We start from the raw sequence: 25,099 nt of genomic DNA, 5'->3' as shown, positions 1-25,099 counted from the left end.
ACCCATACCTACATCATGCCTGTCGTCATTATTTTAACCACAGACACGTCGTCAGCCTCAGAAGATGAGGGCTCTTTACGGCGACCCGGGCGACTTACCTCCACTCCGCTCCAGAGCCATTCCAGCGTCGAGCCCTGGCTCGACCGGGTCATTCAGGGCTCCTCCACCTCATCCTCCGCATCTTCCACCTCATCTCACCCGGGAGGGAGACCTGCCGCCGCACTCGCAGGCCTTGTGGCCCACGCCCACATAGGTTAGTAACAGCTGCTGTGGCCTCTGTAGGACAGGGGTATCTCTACACTCATCAAGATCCAACTTCTTTTCCTCTGGAAAATGGCTTTTGGTAACAAAAGTGGTTCTTGATGCTTCTGTGGTTTAGTGATCCCGGATACTGTGACCTGTGGGCCTTCCGAGAGAAGTGCGTGGTATTTCTTGATGTGTGCCTCCTCCTGCTCTGGAGGGTGGGCTGGCACAGGTGGCAGGTGCAGGGTGGACGGTCAGTTAGATGTGACTGTGGTTGCCCCTGATGGTCACCCTTGGCCTGCAACCTAGACATTGTCACCGCTTTTGCTCTTTACTTGTGTGCATACCTGGGGTGGTCCAGATTAAACAACCCCTGTGCTTAGGAGGTCCAGGTTAAATAACCCCTCAACCTGAAGAGGGATGTCAGTCAAAGCTAAGTCATAAAGATCCATAGAACTTTTCCAAATCATCCAGTCTTTTTATTTTATTTTATTTTATTTTTTATAAATATGTATTTTTTTATTGTTTAAGATATTACATATGTGCCCTTATCCCCACGTTACCCCCTATCCCCCTGCTCATGCCCCCACCCCCCTGTTATCCGTGTCCATTGGTTAGGCCTATATGTTTGCGTATAAGTCCTTGTAACCCCTCTGTTTTGTAGATGTGGAGGGGGGACAGAAAGTTAGGTTGATAACTGACCTGAGATTGCACAGCTGGCTTAGTGTTGAAGCCAGGCTGACAGTTTTCTTTTTTTTTTTAAATAAATCCTTATTGTTCAGATTATTACAGTTGTTCTCCCCCCCGCCCCCCGTACCTTCCCTCCACCCAGTTCCCACCCCACCCCTCTGCCCTGACCCCCCCACTCTGTCCTCATCCATAGGTGTACGATTTTTGTCCAGTCTCTTCCCACACCCCCCACACCCCTTCCCCCATCCCCTAGAATAGTCAGTCCACTCCCTTTCTATGCCCCTGATTCTATTATATTCACCACTTTACTCTGTTCATCAGATTTTTTATTCACTTGATTTTTAGATTCACTTGTTGATAGATATGTATTTGTTGTTCATAATTTGTATCTTTACCTTTTTCTTCTTCTTCCTCTTCTTAAAGAATACCTTTCAGCATTTCATATAATACTGGTTTGGTGGTGATGAACTCCTTTAGCTTTTTCTTATCTGTGAAGCTCTTTATCTGACCTTCAATTCTGAATGATAGCTTTGCTGGGTAGAGTAATCTTGGTTGTAGGTTCTTGGTATTCATCACTTTGAATATTTCTTGCCACTCCCTTCTGGCCTGCATAGTTTCTGTTGAGAAATCAGCTGACAATCTTATGGGTACTCCCTTGTAGGTAACTAACTGTTTTTTCTCTTGCTGCTTTTAAGATTCTCTCTTTGTCTTTTGCCCTTGGCATTTTAATTATGATGTGTCTTGGTGTGGTCCTCTTTGGATTCCTTTTGTTTGGGGTTCTCTGTGCTTCCTTGACTTGTAAGTCTATTTCTTTCACCAGGTAAGGGAAGTTTTCTGTCATTATTTCTTCAAATAGGTTTTCAATATCTTGCTCTCTCTCTTCTTCTGGCACCCCTATAATTCAGATGTTGGTACGCTTGAAGTTGTCCCAGAGGCTCCTTGCGCTATCTTCATATTTTTGTATTCTTTTTTCCTTTTGCTTTTCCGGTTGGGTGTTTTTTGCTTCTTCATATTTCAAATCTTTGACTTGATTCTTGGGATCCTCTTGTCTGCTTTTGGATCTCTGTATATTATTCTTTATTTCAGTTAGTGTATGCTTAATTCCTAGTTGGTCTTTTTTCATATCCTCCAGGGTCTTTCTCAATTTATCGGCAGTTTCTAGAAAATTCTTGAAAAACCTTATAACCGTGGTTTTGAACTCTATATCTAGTAGTTTGCTTTCCTCCATTTCTTTCATTTGTGACCTGTTTCTTTGTCTCCGCATTTTGGCTGCTTCCCTGTGTTGATAGAGTGGCTTTGTGTGCTAGGTGTCTTATAGGGCCCAGTGGCTCAGCCTCCCCAATTACCTGAGGTGGACACTCTTGGTGCACTCCTTTTGTGGGCTGTGTGCACAGTCTTGTTGTATTTAAGCGTTGATTGTTGTAGGTATCACTGGGAGGAATTGACTTCCAGGCCAATTGTCTGTGAGAATCAGCTGCGTCTGCAGTGGGAGAGCTTCTGTGCTGGAGACACCCTTATGAGGCAAGACTTGCTTCAGTGGGGCTTTGGTGCTCACTGAATCTGCTCCCTGAGTGTGTACCTTATGGATCTGAAGAGTTGTAATCTGGATGGTCCAATCCGACCACTGGGTACACGGGCTCTTGGATCTCTAAGGAGGTGCTAATTTAGCCTCTGCTTGAGGCTACCCAGCAGGAGCTACGGAGATATCTGCAGATTCCTCTTCCTTGTTTGGGGTTTGGAGGTGCCCAGATGAGGCCCAGCTGTGAAGCAATGCAAGCTGCTGTGGGGCCTTGAGCCTTCTTTTGGATGTTCTGGGTCTCTCTGACCCAGCTGCAGTTTGTTAGGCAATTTTATTTTATTTTTTGAATATATTTTATTGTTTTTTTACAGAGAGGAAAGGAGAGGGTTAGAGAGTTAGAAACATCGATGAGTGAGAAACATCAATCAGCTGCCTCCTGCACACCCGCTACTGGGGATGTGCCCACAACCGAGGTACGTGCCCTTGACCGGAATCGAACCCGGGACCCTTTGGTCCGCAGGCCGACGCTCTATCCACTGAGCCAAACCAGTCTGGGCTGTTAGGCAATTTTAGATCGCAAAGGGCCAGCCCATTCATATGCAAAAGCCTCTGCTTGCAACTTGGGTGGGGCGGAGCTAATCGCTATGGCTAATCCTCAGTCCTGCCCTAAGTGGCCCCTGGGTCTCAGTGTCCCGATAATCGCTGTAAGCACCTCTGAGAGAAAGCCACCCTCGAGTTCCGACCGATGCCAGACAGTCCAGTTTCTCCCTGTATGAGTCTGGGTCCCCAGAGACTCGCCCGGAACTGGAGTTCAGAGCGGGAGCGTGTGTTCTCCTCCCGACTGAAAAAGATACCGGCGTCCGTTGCCAGCCCTTTCCACGTGCGCCTCCGTACCTCTGCACTTTACTTCCACACCTCCTCTGAGTCTCAGTGTGCTTTTCTCTCTCCTTCTAGTTGTAGAATTTCCACTCAGCCAGCCTTCCTGTGGTTCTGGATGATGTCTGTTTTGTCTTTTAGTTGTATTTTTGAAGTAGTTGTGCGAGGCAGCAATTTCAGGTGTTTGCCTATGCCGCCATCTTGGTTTTTCCAGGCTGACAGTTTTCTTGATTCCTTTTTATTTTCTTTGCTGTTAGATACTGTTCTGCTAACACTGAAATGGTGCACCTATGACAGGCTGGTATTTTCAGTGGGGTCATAGCGGACAGGCTCTGGGCTCAGGTGCTGAACTTCTTCATGTAAAATCTTGGCCATTTGACTGGACTGAGAATAAATGGTTGGCTGGACTGGAAGTAAGTGGCGGACAGCTTTAGTCTCACCATCCTCTGTGGGCACAGCACTGAATCTCTTCATTTTAAAATTTGTTGCATCAGTGCCTGAAGCACGTTTCTGTTGAGCATGTCTCTTCTATTGTGATGTGAGTCTTAGATGAGAACTCACATGCTACACTGTGCTTCCAGTACACAGAGACCACTGGCTGGCAGGGCAGCATGTTTCAGGCGAAAAGATGCCTTTGACAAACAGCCCGCCCAGATTGTTTTGGTAGCTTTCCTAGGTGTCCTACTGCCGGGGTCCAACCCCAGCAGGTCCAGGGGTCCCCAAAGGCGTAGACGGAGTCAGCGAAGAAGGAAGGACACAGAGACAGTGTTCAGTTGATCAGCAGCCTAGCCAGGATCTCTAGCCAAGTTCTGGTCAGGCTCTCCAGCGAAGTTCTGGTTAGGATTTCCAGCCAGGTTCTGTGTCCATGTTCTCTTGCTAGGTTCTCCAGCCAGGTTCTCCAGCCAGGTTCTGTAGCCAAGTTCCCTCGCTAGGTTCTCCAGCCAGGTTCTGTCCAGGTTCTCCAGCCAGGTTCAGTTACCAGGTTCTAGTCAGGTTCTTTTGCCATGTTCTCTCGCTAGGTTCTGTCTCTAGGTTCTGAGGCCAGTTTCTGTCCAGGATCTTTTGCCATGTTCTCTCCAGCGAAGTTCTTCTGTCTCTAGAGAACGTTCTGTGTAGGTTCTGTGCCTAGGTTCTGTCTCTCTTGGTTCTGTCTTCTGACATCTGTATTTATACCAGTTGATTCCAATCCTATCAATCTCTATTTCAAAGGTTAGGGCGTTTCTTATCTCCATTCCAGGGAGTAAAGATTATGTAGCTTAAGCATGATTGTTCGTAGTTAAAGTGATTAATTACCCACCTGGCACTTAGTTAAGAGGTTTTATTCCCTCCCTAACTTCAGGGGAAAATCCCTACCTGGGGAAACAACCTTTCTCAGAGAGGTGACCTTGGTTAAAACACATAGTGCCAAGAAGGTGAGCAAACATATTAAGAACAGTATGCCATATATGCCAGGTCCCTTGAAACAGCAAGCATGGACCGGCTCCCGGCATCCTACCAGTGGCCACTGGTTACTGCCCACCTTTCCTCAAGGAGATTGACAGTGGATAGCTTTCCTGGACAGAAACTGGCCTCAGAACCTAGAGACAGAACCTAGCGAGAGAACATGCAAAATAGCTTTTGCACTGATGTATTAATAAATTGCCCACAGGTCAGAATGTTTAGCCAGACAACCTTCAACTTTTCAGTTGTGGGTCTTTTAACAAAGCGTTCGGCTGTAAGTGTGTTTGAGTGAGGTGTTTTCATTCTCAGAGAGGCTCTGATTGTGAAGATTCATGAGGTGGATTCATCACCTCGCAATGAGGACTCCTGGCCTCTGCTAGTGTGGCTGAACCTGTCTGTCTCCCACCCCCCTTGCTTGACTTTGCATCCACACTGTGATTAATTCTAGTAATTTCTAAAATTTTTAACTTAGGCTTTGTTTGATACCATACTGTGATTATAGCCTTCATATGCTATATGTTTACTGGATATAGTTGCTTGAATTTCTGAATGTGAAAATACTCAATTTCTCTCTCTCAATTATAAAAATCATCCTTTGTTTTAGTGTCCAACACTAAATTGAGTTCTTCAGTTTAGGTTAAGGAAAGAAATACAGAAAGAACAAGAATATTTAGGTAAAAAATTTGAGGTAGCATATATTAGGTAAAGATAATTTTAAAAATATATTATTTTCAATATTAAATTAAGGAAATAAAATACATAAAACATTTGGACACAAATATAAATACATATATTTAAAAGTAGTACTTTTAGTTATAGTAGTTAATTTTATTTTTAATGTAGTTTGCTTACTTTTATGCAACTCTTTTACTTATTTAATGATTCTTTTTTTAAAAAAATATATTTTATTGATTTTTTACAGAGAGGAAGGGAGAGGAATAGAGAGTTAGAAACATCCATGAGGGAGAAACATCCATCAGCTGCCTCCTGCACACCCCCCACTGGGGATGTGCCCGCAACCAAGGTACATGCCCCCGACTGGAATCGAACCTGGGACTCTTCAGTCCACAGGCTGACGCTCTAGCCTCTGAGCCAAACTGGTCAGGGCAATGATGATTCTTTATTCTTGAAAGTATTACATTTGTCCCCTTCCCCCTTCTTCCCCCCACCCCCCATTAACCCTCTCCAGCCCATCCCTGTCCTATGCAATTATTTTAAAAACTACTTTTAGTTAAGATTACCATTTATGCCTTTTTCATGAGTACTATTAAAATCATTTATTCTTTTTGTTAGATTTAGAAAGATGGGGAGATTTATTTTTAAACTGAAAGAACTTTATGATAGGCATACTTTAAATGGCTGATTTCATAAACATCAAGCTTTTTTATTGGTTATGAAAGCTCTATAATTAAAGTTAGATTTTTCCCTCCAGCCAGTGTTGCTCAGTGGTTGAGTGTCCACCCATGAACCAGGAGGTTACGGTTTGATTCCCGTTCAGGGCACATAGGCTCAATCCCCAGTGGGGGGCATGCAGGAGGCAACTGATCAATGATTCTCTCTCATTATTGATGTTTCTATCTTTCCCTCTCTCCTCTTCTCTGAAATCAGTGAAAACATATTTAAAAAAAAAATTTAGATTTTTCCAAATGCTATTTTCTGCTCTGTAAATAGTTTGTGTTTTCCTTCCATATAATTTCATATTTCTACATATTTTAAAAATTTCTTTCTAGGTTATGAAATGATAGCTAGATTGTCAGAATTTAAAATTTAAAATATTAGCGTGCCATCTGTGATGGCAGGAGCATTCATTAGAAGATTAAACAGATTATAGGTCACCACTGACATAGCTAATATCGATCTCACAAGTGGACAAGTACTTGCTCTAGTGTTATGGGAGGGCCCAATTTCTGGTAGTTGTGCAGACATGGTGCCTTTCATAGTGGGAGACTCAACTGTAACGATAATGTGAAAGCAACTTACAGTCAGCCAGCATTCCGAACAGAACAGATCAATGTCCCTGCCATACAATGAAAATTCAACACAAAAATGTACATTCAGACAGTGGAAGGGAGTGACTTTAAAAATTTTCTGTATGTAACTAAATTGTCTTTAAAGAAATACGTTGTAGTCTCTTAACAGTGAGATGTGTTGAACTGGCCATAATGGTAGTTTTTATCTTTGTAGGTTTATTCTTTGAAGCCTGCAAAGTCTTATGTCTTTGGGACATCCAACGTACTTTTTGGGGGTGTGTGGGTTAGTCTGTTTTTTTCATAATATAATAAAGAATGGTCTAATAACAATTGATTTGAAATGTATTTCTGCTTCATCGAGGGAAATTTCTGAGTAAAACATCATATGGAAGGCGAGTCCACTCGTGCCTGTGTCTGTGCTGTGGTCGGTGGTTCTAGTCTGGATCCCTCATGCACACAGGTCTACATACCATGTCTGGGAACTGAGAGTTCACAAGGTCCCTGAGTGCCTTGGTCAATGAGAAAAACAAAATTAATTGGCATACCATGCTCCTTGCTTAGAGCTCAGCAAGAGAAGCTTTACTCAAATGGGGTTTAAACAGCAACTTACTGGTCTTTTGAATTAACAACACTTTTGTTTTGGATTTGTTTTTCAAAAGCAGATCTGCACTCTGCCCCTCCTGATGTCACCACTGGCCTTGTGGAGTACTCGCCCTGTGAGCGTCCACAGCCAGCCTCTGTGAGAGGCGTCCCTCGGGGGTGCAGCGGACGCCTCCTGGACACATCAGGTGGTGAGCATGTCTTTCTTTCTCCTTTTGACGCGTCTGAGCACAGGTTCTTTTCAGGTACTGAACATCCCTTCATGTACTCGCTATAGCAAACCTGAGCCAGTCAGTAGTTATAACCCTTCAGTGCAGTAAACTGAGAACAGTGTGTGCAGTACATGTTATCACAGAAAGCACCATGTGCAGAAATGATCAGAAATATCTGTATAATTGGTCCAGTGGACAAGGAGAGTAGGGAGGAGAAAACCTCCAAATTTTAGTTGAGTGCAAAAGGAGTTTGGATCTATAGTATTGTAGGAACATGAGAAGCACGGAAAGCTCTTATTTCAACACAATGTGTTCAGCAGATCAAGTCTTGGTGTGAGTGCACCCGCCTGCAACATGGCAGTGTCTTCATACACTGTTCTCAGCAACCTGTGAAATGGGCACAGCAGCACGCACGGTTCCTGATGTGCAGGCCCAGTGCTGTTAGTGCAATTTCAGGGTCTTGCTTAACAGGTTTAATGTCTTTTATCAAAGTCATGTGAAGTTTTCTTTCCAGTGTGCTGGATTTGAATTGCAGAGAACTCCAGGGGCTCTCAGATCTAAGCCTTGATCGTATATTTTGATCCTTTTAAGCAATAGGACAAATTGTGTTGAAGTCTTTTAGTTTCTTGTTCAAATGCAAAAGGAAAATACCAAGTCAACATGAAGCAGGCTTTCCATTGGTTCGATAGATTTTTGATTTATTATTCTTTATATGTTTTTTAAAAAATAAGGGTTTAGCTGAGGTAAAATTGACATACCCATTTCACATATTTAAAATGTGAGATTTTATAAGTTTTAAGATATGTGTACAACCCTGAAACCATCCATACAATCAAGACACTGAGCATATCCAGCCCTCATAAAAGTTTTCTTTGTCAGACCTCCTGCCACCCTTTTTTGGCTTCCTCTTAGGCAACCACTGATTTACTTCCTGGCACTGTTGTTAGTTTGCATTTTCTAGCATTTTATGTAAATAGAATCATACAGTATTTACTCTTTAGTGTCTGGACTCTTCTGTTCTACATACTTATTTTGAGATTCATGGTCTTGCACGTATCAATAGTTCATTCCTTTAATTGAGGAGTAGATTTTGTTCTATGGATGCACAGTTTGGATAAACAGTTTATCTATTTACCTATCAATATATATTTTGATTGTTTCCAGTTTTTGGCTATTCCAAATAGAGCTTCTGTGAATATTTTTATGCAGGTCTTTGTGTGGGTGTGTACTTTCATTTCTTTTGGGTCAATACCCAGGAGTGGAATGGCTGGATCATGTAGTACAGTGATTCCCAAAGTGGGTGCTACTGCCCCCTGGTGGGCGCTGCAGCGATCCAGGGGGGCGGTGATGGCCACAGGTGCATTTGTTTTAACTTTTTTTGTATTACCTTTCTATTCTGAGTTCAATAAATAGTTTCATAATTTCAAACTTCATTGTTTCTAATTTACACCTTTACTGTATTTTACGAAAAAGGTAGAAACATTAATACATATATCTTTCTGTTTAATTGCTATTAAAATTTAAAAAAAATTAATTTCCAGGGGGTGCTGAGTAATATTTTTTCTGGAAAGGGGGCGGTAGGCCAAATAAGTTTGGGAACCACTGATGTAGTAGGTCTGTGTTTAACTTTTTTTTTTAATTAAAAAAAAATATGTTTTTATTGATTTTTAAAGAGAGAGGTCCAGTTGTTTCAGCGTCATTTATAAATACCATTCTGTTCCCACCAAGTTTCTTTGGCATTTTTAAAAAATATATATTTTTATTGATTTCAGAGAGGGAGGGGTAGGGAGAGGGAGAGATCAAAACATCAGTGATGAGAGAGAATCATTGATCGGCTGCTTCCTGCACACCCCCTACTGGGGATCGAGCCCACAACCCGGGCATGTGCCCTTTACTGGAATCGAACCTGGGACCCTTCAGTCCGCAGGCTGATGCTCTATTCATTGAGCCAAACCAGCTAGGGCATCTTTGGCATTTTTAATGAAAATCAGTAGACCATATATTAGAGGAATCTATTTTTGGGACCTCTATGCTATTCAATTGCTATATTTGTCCATCCTTATATAAATAGCAACTCGTCATGATTACTGTAGTTTTATAATAAATCTTGAAGTTGTGTAGTTTGTCCTCAACTCTACTTTTCAACTTAAAATTTGCATTGACTAGCCTGGCTGTGGTGGTTCAGTGAGCGTTGTCCCATAGACCAAGAGGTCCTGGGTTTGATTCCCAGTCAGGGCACATGCCTGGGTTGCGGGGCTCAATCCCCAGTAGAGGGTGTGCAGGAGGCAGCCAATCAGTGAGTCTCTCTCACTATTGATGTTTCTATCTCTCTCTCCCTCTCCATTCCTCTCTGAAATCAATAAAAATATTTAAAAAATAATTTGCTTTGACTATTCCAGCTTCTTTGCATTGTAATATATATTTTTAAATGTTTGTTAATTTTTACCAGAATTCCTGCCAGATTTTGATTGGTATTTCATTGACTCTCTAGATCAATTTGAAAAGACTTGGCATCTTCAGTTGATAAATATAGTATATTTTTCCATTTATTTAGCTCTTACAAAAATATAATATTATATGTTTCAGTTGATAAATATAGTATATTTTTCCACTTATTTTAGCTCTTATAAAAATATAATATTATATGCTTCAGTTGATATAGTGTATTTTTCCATTTATTTAGCTCTTATAAAAATTTTAGCACTATTTTATAGCTTTCAATGCAGTTATTGTACATATTTTGTTAAAATTATCCCAAAATATGTTCTATTTTTTATGCTATTGTAAATGGTATTTAAATATTTTTCTAACTGCTTGTTGCCCCACACTGGGGATCGAGCCTGAAACCCGGGCATGTGCCCTGACTGGGAATCAAACGTGACCTCCTGGTTCATAGGTTGACGCTCAACCACTGAGCTACCCTGGCCGGGCTAGAACAGCATTTCTTAATATTTATTGAGGACATGAAAGAGCTTTAGTTTAAGTGGATTATAGCTCTTGATATTTACCATATTAGAAATTAAAACTAAAGGTTTAAAAAATATTTATTCATTTAAAAAATAATAAACTCTATAGCTTAACATAAATAGCTCATATTTATGAAAAACATTTGTAAAACGAAAATTTAGGGGGAAGAATAGACTTTTTCTCCATTGTTGCCAGTTGGTCTCATGGCTGGCATAACAGTAATACCTGGTTCTGTATCTTATCCCCATTCAGTCTGTTGTGCTATGACATGATGTGTGGTCCACTGTGCTCTTGTGAGAGGAGGAGAGTGAAAGGGAAATGGTATCTTAATATGACTAGGGAAGGACAGTTGGCCCATGAACAGTGGCTGGTGCTGCATAGTCGAAAATCAGCGTATAACTTGACTTTCTAAAAACTAGTTATCCCTCGGTATCTATAGGGGGTTGGTTCCAGGACCTTCCACAGATACCAAAATCTGCAATACTCAAATTCCCCATATAAAGTGGCATAGATCAATGCATATGGTCAGCCCTTTGCATCCACAGACAAAAATAGTGCAGGTATTTATTTTTAAAAATCTGCATATAAGTGGACTGGTGCAGTTCAAACCTGTGTTGTTCAAGACTCAATTGTAGTTTGACCTCATGAACCTTCTGAAAAGGTTTCAGGCACCCCCAGGGGCCCCTGGACCACTTTGAAAACCACTAGCTTAGAATAAGTTCTAGTTTCTAACAGGCATTCAGTAAGTATTTGTTAATGAATTAATCAATTCCAAAATGGCTGTCTGATGGGGCCAGTGCTTTTTTTCATGTAGTTGGTCACTGGACCTCATTTCCATGTCCTGTTCCCCAGAGGCTATGGCCTGTTCTAACCTCAGTGTTCCTCTTCCCATGGCAGGTGTCCCTGTGAACAGCAGAGTGTCCTCCAAAATCCAGCAGCTTCTGAATACCCTGAAGAGGCCGAAGCGTCCTCCACTGAAGGAGTTCTTCGTGGATGATATGGAGGAGCTGTTGGAAGGTGAGCATCCTCAGACTTGGGCTCACTTGTGTAAACTGGGTGACCATTACATCTGGAGATGCAGGCAGATGTACATCCTACATGGGTTATTACTGTGACGTTATGACACAGTGAAGTGATATTCTCTCTGTTGGCAGCCCGTGTAGTCACCATGTGTGATTGTGAATTAGGTATCACATGTGACTGCTAGCTTTATTTGAACAGGTGGAAAATTCATTGCTTATAGTTAAGACACTTACCATTTCCTTATGCCTCTGATCCACTGGTTAGTACTTTATAAGAATACTTCTAAGGTTTCATTTTACTTACATTATTCAAATTTTTATTTAAACTTTAAATCTAGAATACTCCTCTTCCCAAGGTTTTAAAGTATTATATCTTCAGTATAGTTTTGGCTCCTTTTCAGAATTTTAGCCTCTTACTTGAGATATATATTTAGAAGAAAGCATATAGATTAATTTTTTTTTAAATTACCAAGAGATAGAAGTGTAGGCTAATAGATAAGGAACAGGAATAAAGCCCAGTACAAGATACAAGCATATGAATGTGTTAGAGCCACCAGGACACATGGCCAGCCCCTTAGCTTCTGTGAAGTGTCACCGCCCCACGGAGGACCAGCTCTGGGTGTTTCCGTCCTACTTGAGGATTAGATACTGCTTTTAGGGCATTGTTTCCCCTTTTAATTAGATAATGTCTTTCAAATTCAGAATTCAATCTTATGAATGCTTTTGAGAGCAGTCTTTCTTACACTAGGGCAAATTTTGGTTACATATCCACTGAAAATATAATAAACTTTATTTTTTCTAAAACATGGTGATAGTTGTTTTGAATACCCAAAGCAAACTGGTGATTCTGCTCACTTTTATCCTTTATAAGCAGGGACTAGTGCCTGTTTCTCAGGTGTCGTCAGGGTTGTCCCTGTGACAACCTGGCCATCACTGCTGCCACCCTGGGGAATTGTCATGTGGGGTTAAGGTTACCAGGCTCCATCATTATTCATGATTCAATCTCCATCTGTCTTTGGTCAGTTGGTCTGTGACTATTATAATGATAAGGAAATCTAACCTCTTTATAATTGGTATTTTAGAAAAACAATATTATAAAATATAAATGCTTAAAAATACAATGTGTGCATGATACTATGAAATGTTGATTTTAAAATTTCAATTTTGCTTATAGTTCAGCAACCAGATCCAAATCAGCCAAAGCCTGAGGGAAGCCAGATGGTAGTGCTGAAAGGGGAACCTCTGTCCTTGGGGACACCCTGGCCACCGTCACTGCTGGCTGCCTTGCAGCGGTGGGGCACAATGCAGCCCAAAGCCCCCTGTCTGACTGCCTTGGACACAACTGGGAAGGCCGTCTACACCCTCACCTATGGCAAGTGTCAATAGAAGGCAATTGGCTGTGGTGTAGCTGTAAAATAATACATGTGTCACAATAAAGCGATATTCTCTCTTTATACAAACAACATAGACATACACTTGATGAACATGATAGAACAAATTCCTGAGAAACTAACACAACTGTTTAACAAGTAGAACATTGCCTCACTCCAGGTGGCCATCCCAGACCACTATCTCCTCCCACCAGAGGGGACCACTTACTGACTGATGGTGCCTGGCCACTGCTTTGGCTTCAAGTGTTCCCATCTATATATGCATTTCTGAACAATGGAGTTTAGTTCTGTCTAATTTTGAACTTTGTTTAAATGGAATCGTACAGTATGTATTTTTTGTGTTCGGCATCTTTTTGTTTCATACTGTGTTTTTATGTAACAGATCATAAGCACATAACCTGATGCACAGAGTAAATGTACTCAGCACACAGCTGAGAAGCATTTCCAGGTTCTCCTCCAGCATTCACGTCCTCCCACACTTTAAAGGCAAACTGTTGTGCTGACTGCTAACACCTCTGGCTCTATTTGCCTTTGAGTTTTCTATAGATGGGATTACATGAAAGGTGTTCTGGGTCTGCACTCTTTTGCTCAGCATTGTTTGTGAGACTCATCTATGATGTGTGTGAATTGTAGTAGTTTATTCTGATCCATGGATATTATTTTATTCTGTGAACATGCACTCTGCAGTAGATGGACATTTGGTTTGTTTCCACTTTCGGGCTATCATGTATAGTGCTGCTATGAACATTCTCCTGTGGGTCTGCTGGTGAACCTGTGGAGGTCGGAGCTTGTGCTGGTGTAAATGCAGAGAGCAGTGTCTAGCTTTAGATCATTCTGCCAGACAGTTTTCCAAGTGATAGTGGCAGTCTTCATTCTCACCAGCAATGTGTGCAGTCCCAGGTGCTCCACATCCTCGCCAACCCTTGCATTGCCTGTTTATTTCATTTTAGCCTTTCTTGTGTGTTATAGTTTTAAGAAATGCTAATTGCATTTCCCTGATGACTAATGATGCTTGTTGGCTGTTTGAATATTCTCTTTTATGAACTATCCAAATCTTTGTCTCATTTTTCTGTTTAATTGCTAATGTTTTCTTTATATTTACAGATACACGTCTTTTCAGATATATGTTTTGCATATATCTTCTTCCACTCTTTGTATTGCCTTTTATAGCTTTAGATAAATGAGAACTATTAACCTAATTTACCTATTTTTTTCTTTACTATAGTGCTTTTTTTTGTCCTTTATAGGACGTTTTTGCCAAACCTAAGGACACAAAAATATTTTTCTACTTTTGCTTCTAAAAACTTGTTTTACTTTTTACATTTGGATGTTAAAATGCATCTGCAATTTAATTTGTGAAATGGGAGCCATTTTATTTCCTTAGGAATATCTATGACCCATTATCATTTATTGGAAAGCTAGTTCTTCAGGTATTGGGGTGGAAAGTGCACCTGTGGTTCTGTTTGCGGACTCTGTTCTGTTTAGTCAGTGTGCTGTCTGTCCACACCCCCTGAATCACTGTAGTATTATGAGTCTCAGTGTCTGGTGCAGAAGTCCATTAGCTCTGTGATTGTTCCTTAAGATTTCCTTGACTGCCCTTTGCATTCCAAGTAAACTTCAGAATTAGCCTGTCAGTTTCTGGAAAAATTCCTGCTGGGATAATTATTGCATTGCATTGAATCTGTAGTTCAATTTGAAGAAAATTGATTCATGAGTAGAGTATTTCCTCCTTTTTTAAGTCCTTTAATTTCTTTCAGTAATGTTTTTTACTTTTCAGTACAGAAGTCTTGAGCATCTTTCATTATTTATTCTTATTATAATGGAATAATTAAAATTTTTCCTACTATTTTGTTGCTTGAATATAGAAGTGCAATTGATTTTTTTAAGTGGTGACTTTGTACCTTGCTAAACTAACTGATTATTTTCTTGTTTGTCCATATATCTTTTGGATATCTGGTGTTCAAAATCAGACCTCTGTGAACAATAACAGTGTCATTATGGCCTTTCCAGCACTTAACCACTTTTATTTCTTTTTCTTGCTTCTTCTGCACGAGCTAAAACCTCTAGTACAGAGTGGAACAGTGGGCATTCTCCCCTCATTCTCCATCTTAGGTCATGAAGTATGATGTTTGTCGAAGTTCTTTTTTTTTTAATATGTTTTTATTGATTTTTAGAGAGCGAGGAAGGGAAAGGGAGATAGAAACATGGATGAGAGAAAAACATCGATCTGCTGCCTCCTGCAAGCCCCCAACTGGGGATTGAGCCCACAACCCAGGCATGTGCCCTGACCAGGAATCAAACCAGTGCCCTCATGGTACATGGGTTGATGCTCAATCACTGAACCACACTGGCCAAGCTTTTTTTTTTTTTTTTTTATGGTTGAAATTCTTTGTCAGATTAAGGAAATCCTATTTCTAAGAGTTTACTAAAAAATTTTTATCATGGATTGACATTGAATTTTTTTTTTTTGGAGGGGGGCGATGTCATCAATATATGCCTTTATTTTTCTTAACCTACATTTTTTTATAAATCTTTATTGTTGAAAATATTACATATGTCCCTTTTTTCCCCTCCATTGTCCTTTCTTCTTCTCTTTTCTTTCCCCCCCCCCCCCCGCCCCATGACATTGAATTTTATCAAGTGCTTTTTCTTCTCTGTCAAGATAGTCATGGTTTTCCTCCCCTCCCCCATTAATTTGATGAATTACTTTGATTAATTTTCAAATGTTAACAATATTTGTATTCCTAGAATAAATCCCACTTGGCTATGATACCTTATCTTTTTAGTAAATGTCTGGATTTGATTTGCCGCTGTTGTTAAGGATCCTTGCGTCTGTGTTCATTAGAGAGATTGGTTTGTAATTCTCTAAGAAAGGAACTTACTGTCCACTGGGAGGAACATGGTTTGCTAATGGCCTCCACCTGTTGAATTCAGCTTTCAGGTCTGGTTTATGCTGTGCTTGGGTAGCCCTAGGCACTGACTAAGCAAGGTAGTGGTTCAGGGCCTGGTTTCTGCTCAGCATGGGCTCCCATTATGAGCAGTCTACTTTGGATCACCCTGCTGGGCCTGCAGACTTTGCCACAGTCAAACTATCTCCTGCCTGATCTCACCATGTGCCTTTCCCTTCCCAAGTTTTACTCATGCCTGACTCTCTCTGCTTCTGAAGAACCCACCTTCACCCTTGCATTCTTCTTTTCTTGCACTTTATTTCGACCCATGGGACACTCCATGATTGTCTCTGAAGTCAGTAGTCATACTCTATTTTTCCTTTGTCACATGGCCCCCTTCCTGCTGTCCTGAATTTCCCACCGTAATTTCTCTTTTTCGGCCTGTAAGTTCCCCGTGTATGTATTCATTTTACTGTGGATTTGCTGGTGAGAAAGTCTCAGTGCTTGTCTGACAACAGTTTATTTTATATTCATTTTTGATGGTGATCATTTATCTGTTTTCAGTATTCTGCAGATATTGTACTGTCTTTGCATTCTTGGGATAAAACTAACTTGGTTATGAAGCATTGTTCTTTTTATATTCTAGCTGGATTCAGTTTGGAAACCTTTCTGGATTAGTTATTGACATCTTGAATTGACCATTTATATAGACAAAAGCAATAACAGTGTTTTGAGTTACATATTTTTTCTCATTTATTTCTCAGCTCCCACAATTCACTTATTTCACAATGTTGCACTTGAGTTTAATATTATTTGCAATGAAATTTGAGCATTTATTCAGAGGGCATGGCTGCTCAGACTGCATGGGGTTATGCCACAGGAATTTGAGAGGGACTGAATTAGGACTTTTTAGTATACTGCTTAGGGTAAACATTAAGGCTGCCTTGGATGTTGGGGATGGACTGAGATTCTTCTATCTTCCTACTGTATTATCATCCCTGCTTCTGTCTACCTCCCCAGGTACCTTCAGTCCTCTTTACTTTTCCTTAATCTTATCTTTTTCAAAGAAGCTCTTCTTTGCTGAGCATTCATAGGGCTGGTGCTGAATATAGAGATTGCATGCCAGGAGAAGTGTGTTGGGCAGGCGCTCATAGGGTTAAGGGCTGGATCCTGGGGGTCCAGATGCTCTACTCCAGCAGCTGGTGGCTCTCCCTGACTGTCTTATCTTGAGTGAAAAGCAGAGATGAAGATATGACCTACCTCATGAATTGTTGTAAAGGTTACATGAATTATAAGGGATGTAATTGAGACAAAGTTAATGACATAAAAATGCATTCACAATTCAATGTTGATTGAAAAAAGCAGGGTGGAGTATGATCTCATTTTTTGAAAATTCCATATACATATATATATGTGTATGTGTGTGCATATGTATAAGTATATATGTGTTACATATACACATATGTAACAAAGAATGCTGACCTTTTTCTGCTGACTTTTCTATATTCTAAATTTTCTATGATAAAATCCTATATTATTTTTATGTTAAGAAACATAAATTTGTAAGTTGTTTTTGAGGAAAAAACTATGATGTTTTATTATAGCATTGTAGTTTCATTTGGAAACTACCTGAATTTTTAGAAATTGAATAATGGTACATTGTGGGGTATTATGATTGTTATATTAAAATGATAATTATTAGTTTCTTAAATTTGACATTGCTTAGTATTTTTATTTCATTTTAGGGAAACTTTGGAGTCGGAGTTTAAAACTAGCTTATACTCTTCTTAATAAACTGACTAGTAAGAATGAACCACTACTTAAACCTGGAGACAGAGTAAGTAACTAGAATGTAACTATTGGAGTGAGCAAAAACAGAGACTGTAAAAATTTTTTGCATTGAAATCAATGTTCTATCAGCTGGTTAGACTTACAGCATTAATACAAGGGATTTAAAATCAGCATGGAAAAATATTAAATATGGAAAAAAATTTTGATGATGTAGATAAAATGATTATTCTTTTTTTTCTCATTGCCTACCCACTGATTCTTCAACTTCTTTTTTCTTTGACTTCAAATATGTTGATTTTAATAAAAATATTTATATCGGATATTAATAAATGTTAAATATTCAAAGCTTAAGTTTTATGAGGAAACAACCTTACTTTGAAATTCTGTGTGCTTTATATTCTTCCTATTCCATGTGGCAAGGCCACCATCCTCTCTTCTTTTTGTTTTTGTTTTTTAGGAAACAATTTTATTTAATTTTTTGTTCATTCAAAAAATATTTATTGACCAACCAGTATGCTCTAAACACTGGAAATAGGAGGGTCATTGTAGGTGTGGTTCCTGGACCACCATCCCCTCTTAACCGATCAGCCCTAATAGCATGCAAAGGAGGCTAGAGGCTTAGATCTTTGTCCTAAACTGTTCCAAGTAGTTGACAGTGCCATATGAGGCTATTTAAATTAACCAAAATGAAATAAGATAAAAAATATAGGTCCCTAGTCACACAAGCCTCATTTTAAGGGCTCAGTAGGCTACCATATTTGATAGCTCGAAATAGAACATTTTCATTATTGTAGAAAATTCTATTAGACAGCATTGTTCTTGGCAAACTGAACCAGACTTGAGGAACCTAGATATACCAGAAGGTCCAGGAGAGAAAACAGGAGAACATGGTGAAAATCAACAAACTTAGCAGTGTAAACTAGTGGAAAAGGTTGCCCAGGGTCAGAAATGAAAATATAAGTTGACAAGCTGTCATAGAGTTTCAGGCAACTCTTTGAGTGCCTCATTTTTTAATTGAAAAACTAGAAGCCAAGGACATTTCAGGAAGGAAACTTTAATGTGGAAGAAGATAACCAAAGGGCAAAAAAATGAAAGGAAAAGGAAAGGAGGAAGAAGAAACAAATGAACTTGGAGGAAAGCTAGATACAGAAAACAAATTTTCAGAAAATTAGTATTAAAATTCCTAGAGTCTATGATGAAGAAAAATAAATAAATAAAAGAACAAGAGATGGATGGTAGGAAGGAAAAACAGTGCCAAAATTAGAATTGATCAAGAAGGCCCAACATCTGATAGCGATTCAGAAAGAGGAAAGAGAAAGAATACAAAATTTTCAGTGATAATAATTTAAAATGATGTTCTGGAGTTGGAGAGCATTTGCTTTAAAGTGAAGACTGCAGTGAACACAGTAGCTCCACAAATGCGCATGAGCACAAAAGCATGTTACTGCTCAAGACCAGGGTGCAGAGCCTAAGGGGAAAGTAGGATGTATACATGGGGTCAGCAGTCAAATTGGGGGAGACCAGTGTGACCCTTCAGAAGTTCAGAGGGAATCTGATTTTAACCTACAGTTCTATTCTTAGTTATTCAACAAATGTGAAGATACGTAACCATTTTCAGACACACAGGACTCAAAAAAAATTGACTCCCAAGCACTCTTTCTTGGGAGGTTCCTAAAGGATGAGTGCTTCAGTGGAATGAGTGAGTGGAGCCCAAACCTGAGAGCCACAAGGCAGTCCCCCAGGAGCAGCCTAGCAGGAGAAGGAGGACACATGGCCCAGGGTGCGGGTGGGGCTGGTCCACAGCTGGTAAAACTTATGAGTTCACCTGCCTGGTTGGCTATTTGGAGAATACTATTTTTTTTTAATTTTATTTATTTATTTTTTTTATTTTATTGATTTTTTACAGAGAGGAAGGGAGAGAGATAGAGAGTTAGAAACATCGATGAGAGAGAAACATTGATCAGCTGCCTCCTGCACATCTCCCACTGGGGATATGCCCGCAACCCAGGTACATGCCCTTGACCGGAATCGAACCCGGGACCCTTCAGTCCGCAGGCCGATGCTCTATCCACTGAGCCAAACCGGTTTCGGCAGGAGAATACTATTGATAGATATTTACACATGCGGTGGGATATTTTAAAGCAGATTGGCTAATGTATATGTAGAGAGCAGAACCAGTATGAATGCTGGTAGCTGTCACCATCAGAAAGAAAGGAGATGTGTACCTGATTGTGAAAGTGCAACAGTACGAGAATGATACTTCAATGTGTTGTGCTTTAGAGTGAGTCTGAAAGAATCCCTGATTTATAATGAACCTAAGAATCAGTAATTTATTTTTCTAGAAGAAAATTCCTGCAAGGACAAAGACTTACAGATACTGTCTTGACTTGCTAGAGAATCCACATAATTATAAAAAGGTTGACAACATCACAGTGAGTTAATTATCAGAGATGGGTGGCAAATTCATCCTCCTGTGTTAATATACTTTTAAAAGTGAACAAACACAACTCTTTTGTAACAGATTCTCTAAAAACATGTTTTCTATACCAAACATCTAGTCACAAGGCTATAATTCACAGTTCTGGAACAGTCTCTGTTAACATCAACTTTAGAAGGAGAGCTTTTCAACAAACTAACTTGTTAGAAACTTGATTAAGTTTACAGAATAAATATAGGTACAGTTTGAATTTTGCCTTACAAAGAGGAGAATTATTCATTAGTTATCCATTGTTCTGTGTTCAGAGGCCTGTGTTAAAAGTCTGCTCAAATAATATTCTGACTCATCACTATGGTTTCAAGCACACTTATTACACTACTTGGGGTTTTTAAAAAAAATCTTATTCCAGCCTGACTGATGTGGCTCAGTGATTGAGCGTTGACCTATTCCAGGAGATCACAGTTCAATTCCCGGTCAGGGCATATGCCCGGGTTGTGGGTTCAATCCTCAGTGTGGGGCGGGCAGGAGGCAGCCAATCAATGGTTCTCTCTCATCACTAATGTTTCTATCTCTCTCTCCCTCTCCCTTCCTCTTTGAAATCAATAAAAATATATTTTAAAAAATACTTTTTCCATAAATAGCTTTTCATGTAACCAGATTATTATAAGAAATGGAAATTGGGGTGATGGAAGAAGAAAAGGGGGGAGAGGAGAGCTAAATATTCATCTACAACAACAGGAAATAAAATTAGTACCTGAATATTTTCAAAAGATAAAACTGTAAGCAAAATATTTGAAAATATGAGAGTAAATAGCAAAAGGAAGATGTAAAATATTTAAAAAGTGGTTGCCTTAGGGAGTGGGGAAGTGTGGAGCATGGGGTGGTATTGTTTTTCATTAGTACTTTTTTGGTTCATTTTAAATTCTGTGTTTTAAAAATTTGACAAAAATAAAAATGTAAGATAGATAAAATAGAATTACAAAATATAAACAGTAGCAGCATGCTAACCAGGTGGGAAGAGGGACTCGGCGGAAGCAGTTGTAGGGATCTCAACTGAGGATTTTGTACCCACCATCCTTCCCCGTGAATATACTTAAGTCTTGAGTGGAGATCTGTTCAATTAAAACTTTGGCGTTAGGATTTCTTCTTTTGGAAGATATTTTAGATATAATATGATCTCTTGTTTACTTTTCGTGTTGATACAGGTGATTTTCACCTGGGCCAATTGATGGTGGGTGATGGTCCATCCCTGAGTTGCTGCCACCCAGATGAACTGTCTTTAAATCCAGAAATTTAAAGTTATTTTGTTGTATGGGGAGTAGAGACCTCAACCTAAAAACGATTTATTAAAAGTTACATGATTGAGCCCTAACCAATTTGGCTCAGTGGATAGAGCTTCGGCCTGCGGACTGAAGGGACCCAGGTTCAATTCCGGTCAAGGGCATGTTCCTTGATTGCGGTCACATCCCCAGTAGGGAGTGTGCAGGAAGCAACTGATTGATGTTTCTCTCTCATCGATGTTTCTAATTCTCTATCCTTCTCCCTTCCTTTCTGTAAAAAATCAATAAAAAATATATATATATTTTTAAAAAGTTACATGGTTGAGAAAATTTAAGGACTAAGAATTAAATCCCAGATTCTAAAATAATAAAATATGTCTCAATTCCATCTAATCATTAGCAGATACTCCAGAAGTTGAGATGACAGAGTCATTCTCCAGTCGATTCCATGATTGTTCTTTGTGCTGCTGTAGGTGGCGCTGGTGTTTCCGAACAGTGACCCTGTGATGTTCATGGTTGCATTTTATGGGTGTCTCCTGGCAGAACTGGTTCCTGTCCCCATAGAAGTGCCATTAACAAAAAAGGTAGCAAACTTGGCCCCTGGGCCATGGGTTCAGGTTTCATAAGGTTTGAAGCGATGAGCATTTTTTCCTCTGATAAGTAGAATTTGAAATTTGATAAGACTTTGTTAAACTTGTTCTCAACACCATGTGTTTATTGACAATAAGTTTCATTTCTTGGGGATAAATCATTACAGTCATTTATTACAGCTCACTTCTCAGTGATACTTTTGAATATATGGGATGGAAATGTTTTGCATTTCTGTTTGCTTACACATCAGGCAGTTTTTGTTACTGACATGATTACTGTGGGAGTTCTGATGGTCTGTCTAGGCAGCTGTTTCATTTTATGTATAAATGTCAGTAATCTAAGTATTGAAAAAATTATTTTAGGAGTAGACTAGGCATGTATTTTAGAAACTCAGAGTTTTCTATTGTATCCCAGTATTCAGGCAGCTGCTAATATGAAAATTGTCAGCAACAAATATTCAAGAATCTCAAAAATAAAGTTTTCAAATAAAATAAGAACATTTCCACAGATAATATATGATAACAGATATTTGAATATAGGGATTCTTAGGGAAAAACTAGAGATTAGTCACGCTTTCAAAAAGAAAATGGTAGCATTTCACAGAGGGACATATATAAAAGAGGACTTGACTAAAACAAAATATGCATTTCTATATGGAAATAATTAGTATTGTTAAACACAAATCAAGTGGAAATTTTAATGCTGTTATTTTGGGAGTATATTAAAATGCTGCTAAATGTCATTTGCAAGAAAAAACTTTGGGAAATTAGCCCATTATCTGCACTTTATATTTCACTGCAAAAAGTATATATCTTTTAAATTTAAAAACAATTGTATTTTATTTTCATGAAAATACTGTATATAGCAGTGATTTTCAACCTATTTCATCTCATGGCACACTAATTATCTACACTAATAAAAAAGAAACATGCAAATTGGTGTCACTTTGCTACTCCCACCAGCCAATTAGAGCAACTATGCAAATTAACACAACAAAGATGGCAGTTAATTTGCATATGCAGGTGTGGAGCGAAGACTGAAGGCTCTGGCCTGAGTGAAGACTGAAGACTGAAGAGGCTTGGCTTCTCCGCTGCAGCTGCAGCGGAGAAGCCAAGCCTCGCTGTGGCCGGACCAAAGGCCTGGGTCCCGGGTGCCGGAGGAAAACCGGTGCCAGCAGCCAGGGGACGGGAAGGTTTATTGCACGAATCTTCGTGCAACGGGCTTCTAGTTAAAATATAAAGTATAATTACTAAAATACTTAAAGTATATTATTTTTTGCTGATCTGAAAATGGCTATTACTGTGTTGGCTGTTGTCGTATTTTTATATGACAATTTAAAGGAAAAGAGGTCAGGTATTGAATGTTTTAAAACATCTGGTGGCACACTGATTGAAAATTGCTGGTATATAGAATTGAGTTGTTCTAGAAATTTTACAAGGGGTGTACAAAACACTCTTCTTTCTGTGCATGGGCCTGCAGAGTAAAGGTCCTGAGCCGAAGCTGCCAGGAGCACCTCACTTCCACCCTACTCTGTCTTGTTCAGGATGCTGGCAGCCAGCAGATCGGGTTTCTGCTGGGCAGCTGTGGTGTCACCCTGGCCCTGACCACGGACGCTTGTCAGAAAGGCCTGCCTAAAGCACAGACTGGAGAGGTGGCAACTTTCAAAGGTGGGCCTCTGAGGGGGAGGGGAGTCAGCATTATGAGTTAAACTATGTCCTCCAGTACTTTTCCAGCACTTAAACGTACAGAGGCTGAAGTTGAATCTCGCTTTTCAGCTGGTTCAGGGTCTCTGCTGTTTAATATGAATTGAGTAAAAATTAAATGAGACTGAGATATCTGTTTCTTGGGCACTCAGGAACTAGAGCTGCATGTTCAGTGGCTAGGCCCTGAGTGTGGGGAGCAGAGACCCTCTGACATTCACCTGTGCCATATTTCCTGGCTGCACCCTCACAGGTTGGCCCCCTCTCAACTGGTTGGTAATTGATGGGAAGCATCTGACTAAGCCCCCCAAGGATTGGCATCCTTTGGCCCAGGACGAAGGAGCTGGGACCGCCTACATTGAGGTGATGACTTCTAACACAGTATGCTAAAGCAGGCCCCACGGGTTAGGTCTTGTTTTCATATGAGTTTGAGCTACTGAGTTTTTTTTTTTAGTTTACAGGCTAAAAGTTATGTTGAATTGTCATTTGGGAACTTTCTCAGACCCTTTCAGTTTTACTTTTACCTAATCTCCCCTCACTGGCTACCCTGGGGATGCGGACAATTACGAGGGAACTCGTATGTACTGTTGCCCTTAGCACCTGCCCAGGATGAGTCCTGACTTCATCCGAGGGTGTCACCTCAAGGGTCAGGGCATAAAATGCTCTTCAGTCTGACGGGCTGGTTAGTGAAGGAGAGACAGCTGATAGCTTCTTCTCTCTAAAATCTACCGGTCTCCATTCTCTCTGCCGTGGACTCCAGAAACATCACATAATTGAATTTTTTTTCTTGAAATCTTTCAGTATAAAACCAGCAAAGAAGGCAGCACAGTGGGGGTGACGGTGTCCCATGCATCTCTGCTGGCGCAGTGCCGGGCTCTGACCCAGGCATGTGGCTACTTGGAAGGTAAGGGCATGTGGGGTAGCTCTTTCAGCTGTGCACAGGGCAACAGGGAACTGTCGCTGCAGATGTCAGACCCAGTCCTGTATAGGACCTGTCCTCTAACCTGGTGTTCCAGGTGCCGCATGCTTGGGTCTCTGCTTGCAGTAGATGAGTGGGCCCTTTCCAGTAAACTGATGTGTATGTCGATTTTCTAGAGTGTGAAATCCATATCCCACCAGTTCATCAAAGTCCAGTTGGCTGGTTCAACCTGCAACAGAGCTGAGGGGCAGTGCATTTCACATTTTAAAAATATGGAAAACCATGTTATTGGCACTCACTTTTCCATTACTATTTTATATGCCTCTGGTTTGGCCTTAAGCTGTCCTGCATACAGATATACAGATGGAATGTTATGGTCATAGGTTGGCTCTTGGTAGTGCCACATGTACTGATAAATATTAGATATTTAACTTAGAGAACTATTATTCCAAAAACTATAAAAATGTATGCATGGAAGTTTGTTTTTGCATTGCAATACTTGAACAAAACTAAAAAGTAAATTGAGTGGTATGTTTAAATATCTACAATATGGGTGTTTAAAT

At 40.0% G+C, this 25,099-nt stretch overlaps 1 protein-coding gene across 19 annotated transcripts in view; it reads left to right on the top strand.

The window, feature by feature from the left end:
• DIP2A (disco interacting protein 2 homolog A) overlaps nt 1-25,099 on the top strand; it is an 82,239-nt gene that overhangs the window by 23,084 nt on the left and 34,056 nt on the right. For 15 of the 19 annotated variants that reach the window (XR_004973949.1, XR_004973950.1, XR_004973951.1 and 12 more), the window contains 9 exons: nt 44-253; nt 7,398-7,529; nt 11,415-11,534; nt 12,714-12,911; nt 17,564-17,655; nt 21,800-21,910; nt 23,461-23,584; nt 23,871-23,980; nt 24,419-24,521. Coding sequence is in view for 16 of the 19 variants with exons in the window: in XM_036348669.1 (XP_036204562.1) it covers nt 44-253; nt 7,398-7,529; nt 11,415-11,534; nt 12,714-12,911; nt 17,564-17,655; nt 21,800-21,910; nt 23,461-23,584; nt 23,871-23,980; nt 24,419-24,521 (1,200 nt within the window). In the remaining 3 variants the exon portion in view is untranslated. Of the gene's footprint in view, nt 1-43; nt 254-7,397; nt 7,530-11,414; nt 11,535-12,713; nt 12,912-17,563; nt 17,656-21,799; nt 21,911-23,460; nt 23,585-23,870; nt 23,981-24,418; nt 24,522-25,099 lie in introns of those variants that run through there. The other 4 variants (XM_036348667.1, XM_036348666.1, XM_036348671.1 and 1 more) reach the window with 4 other exon arrangements.

The sequence above is a fragment of the Myotis myotis genome, unplaced genomic scaffold (assembly GCF_014108235.1).
Source record: "Myotis myotis isolate mMyoMyo1 unplaced genomic scaffold, mMyoMyo1.p scaffold_m19_p_2, whole genome shotgun sequence".
Classification (NCBI taxonomy): Eukaryota; Metazoa; Chordata; class Mammalia; order Chiroptera; family Vespertilionidae; genus Myotis; species Myotis myotis.
Note: the sequence above shows the minus strand (reverse complement) of the source record. Positions and strands in the feature narration are given on the sequence as shown.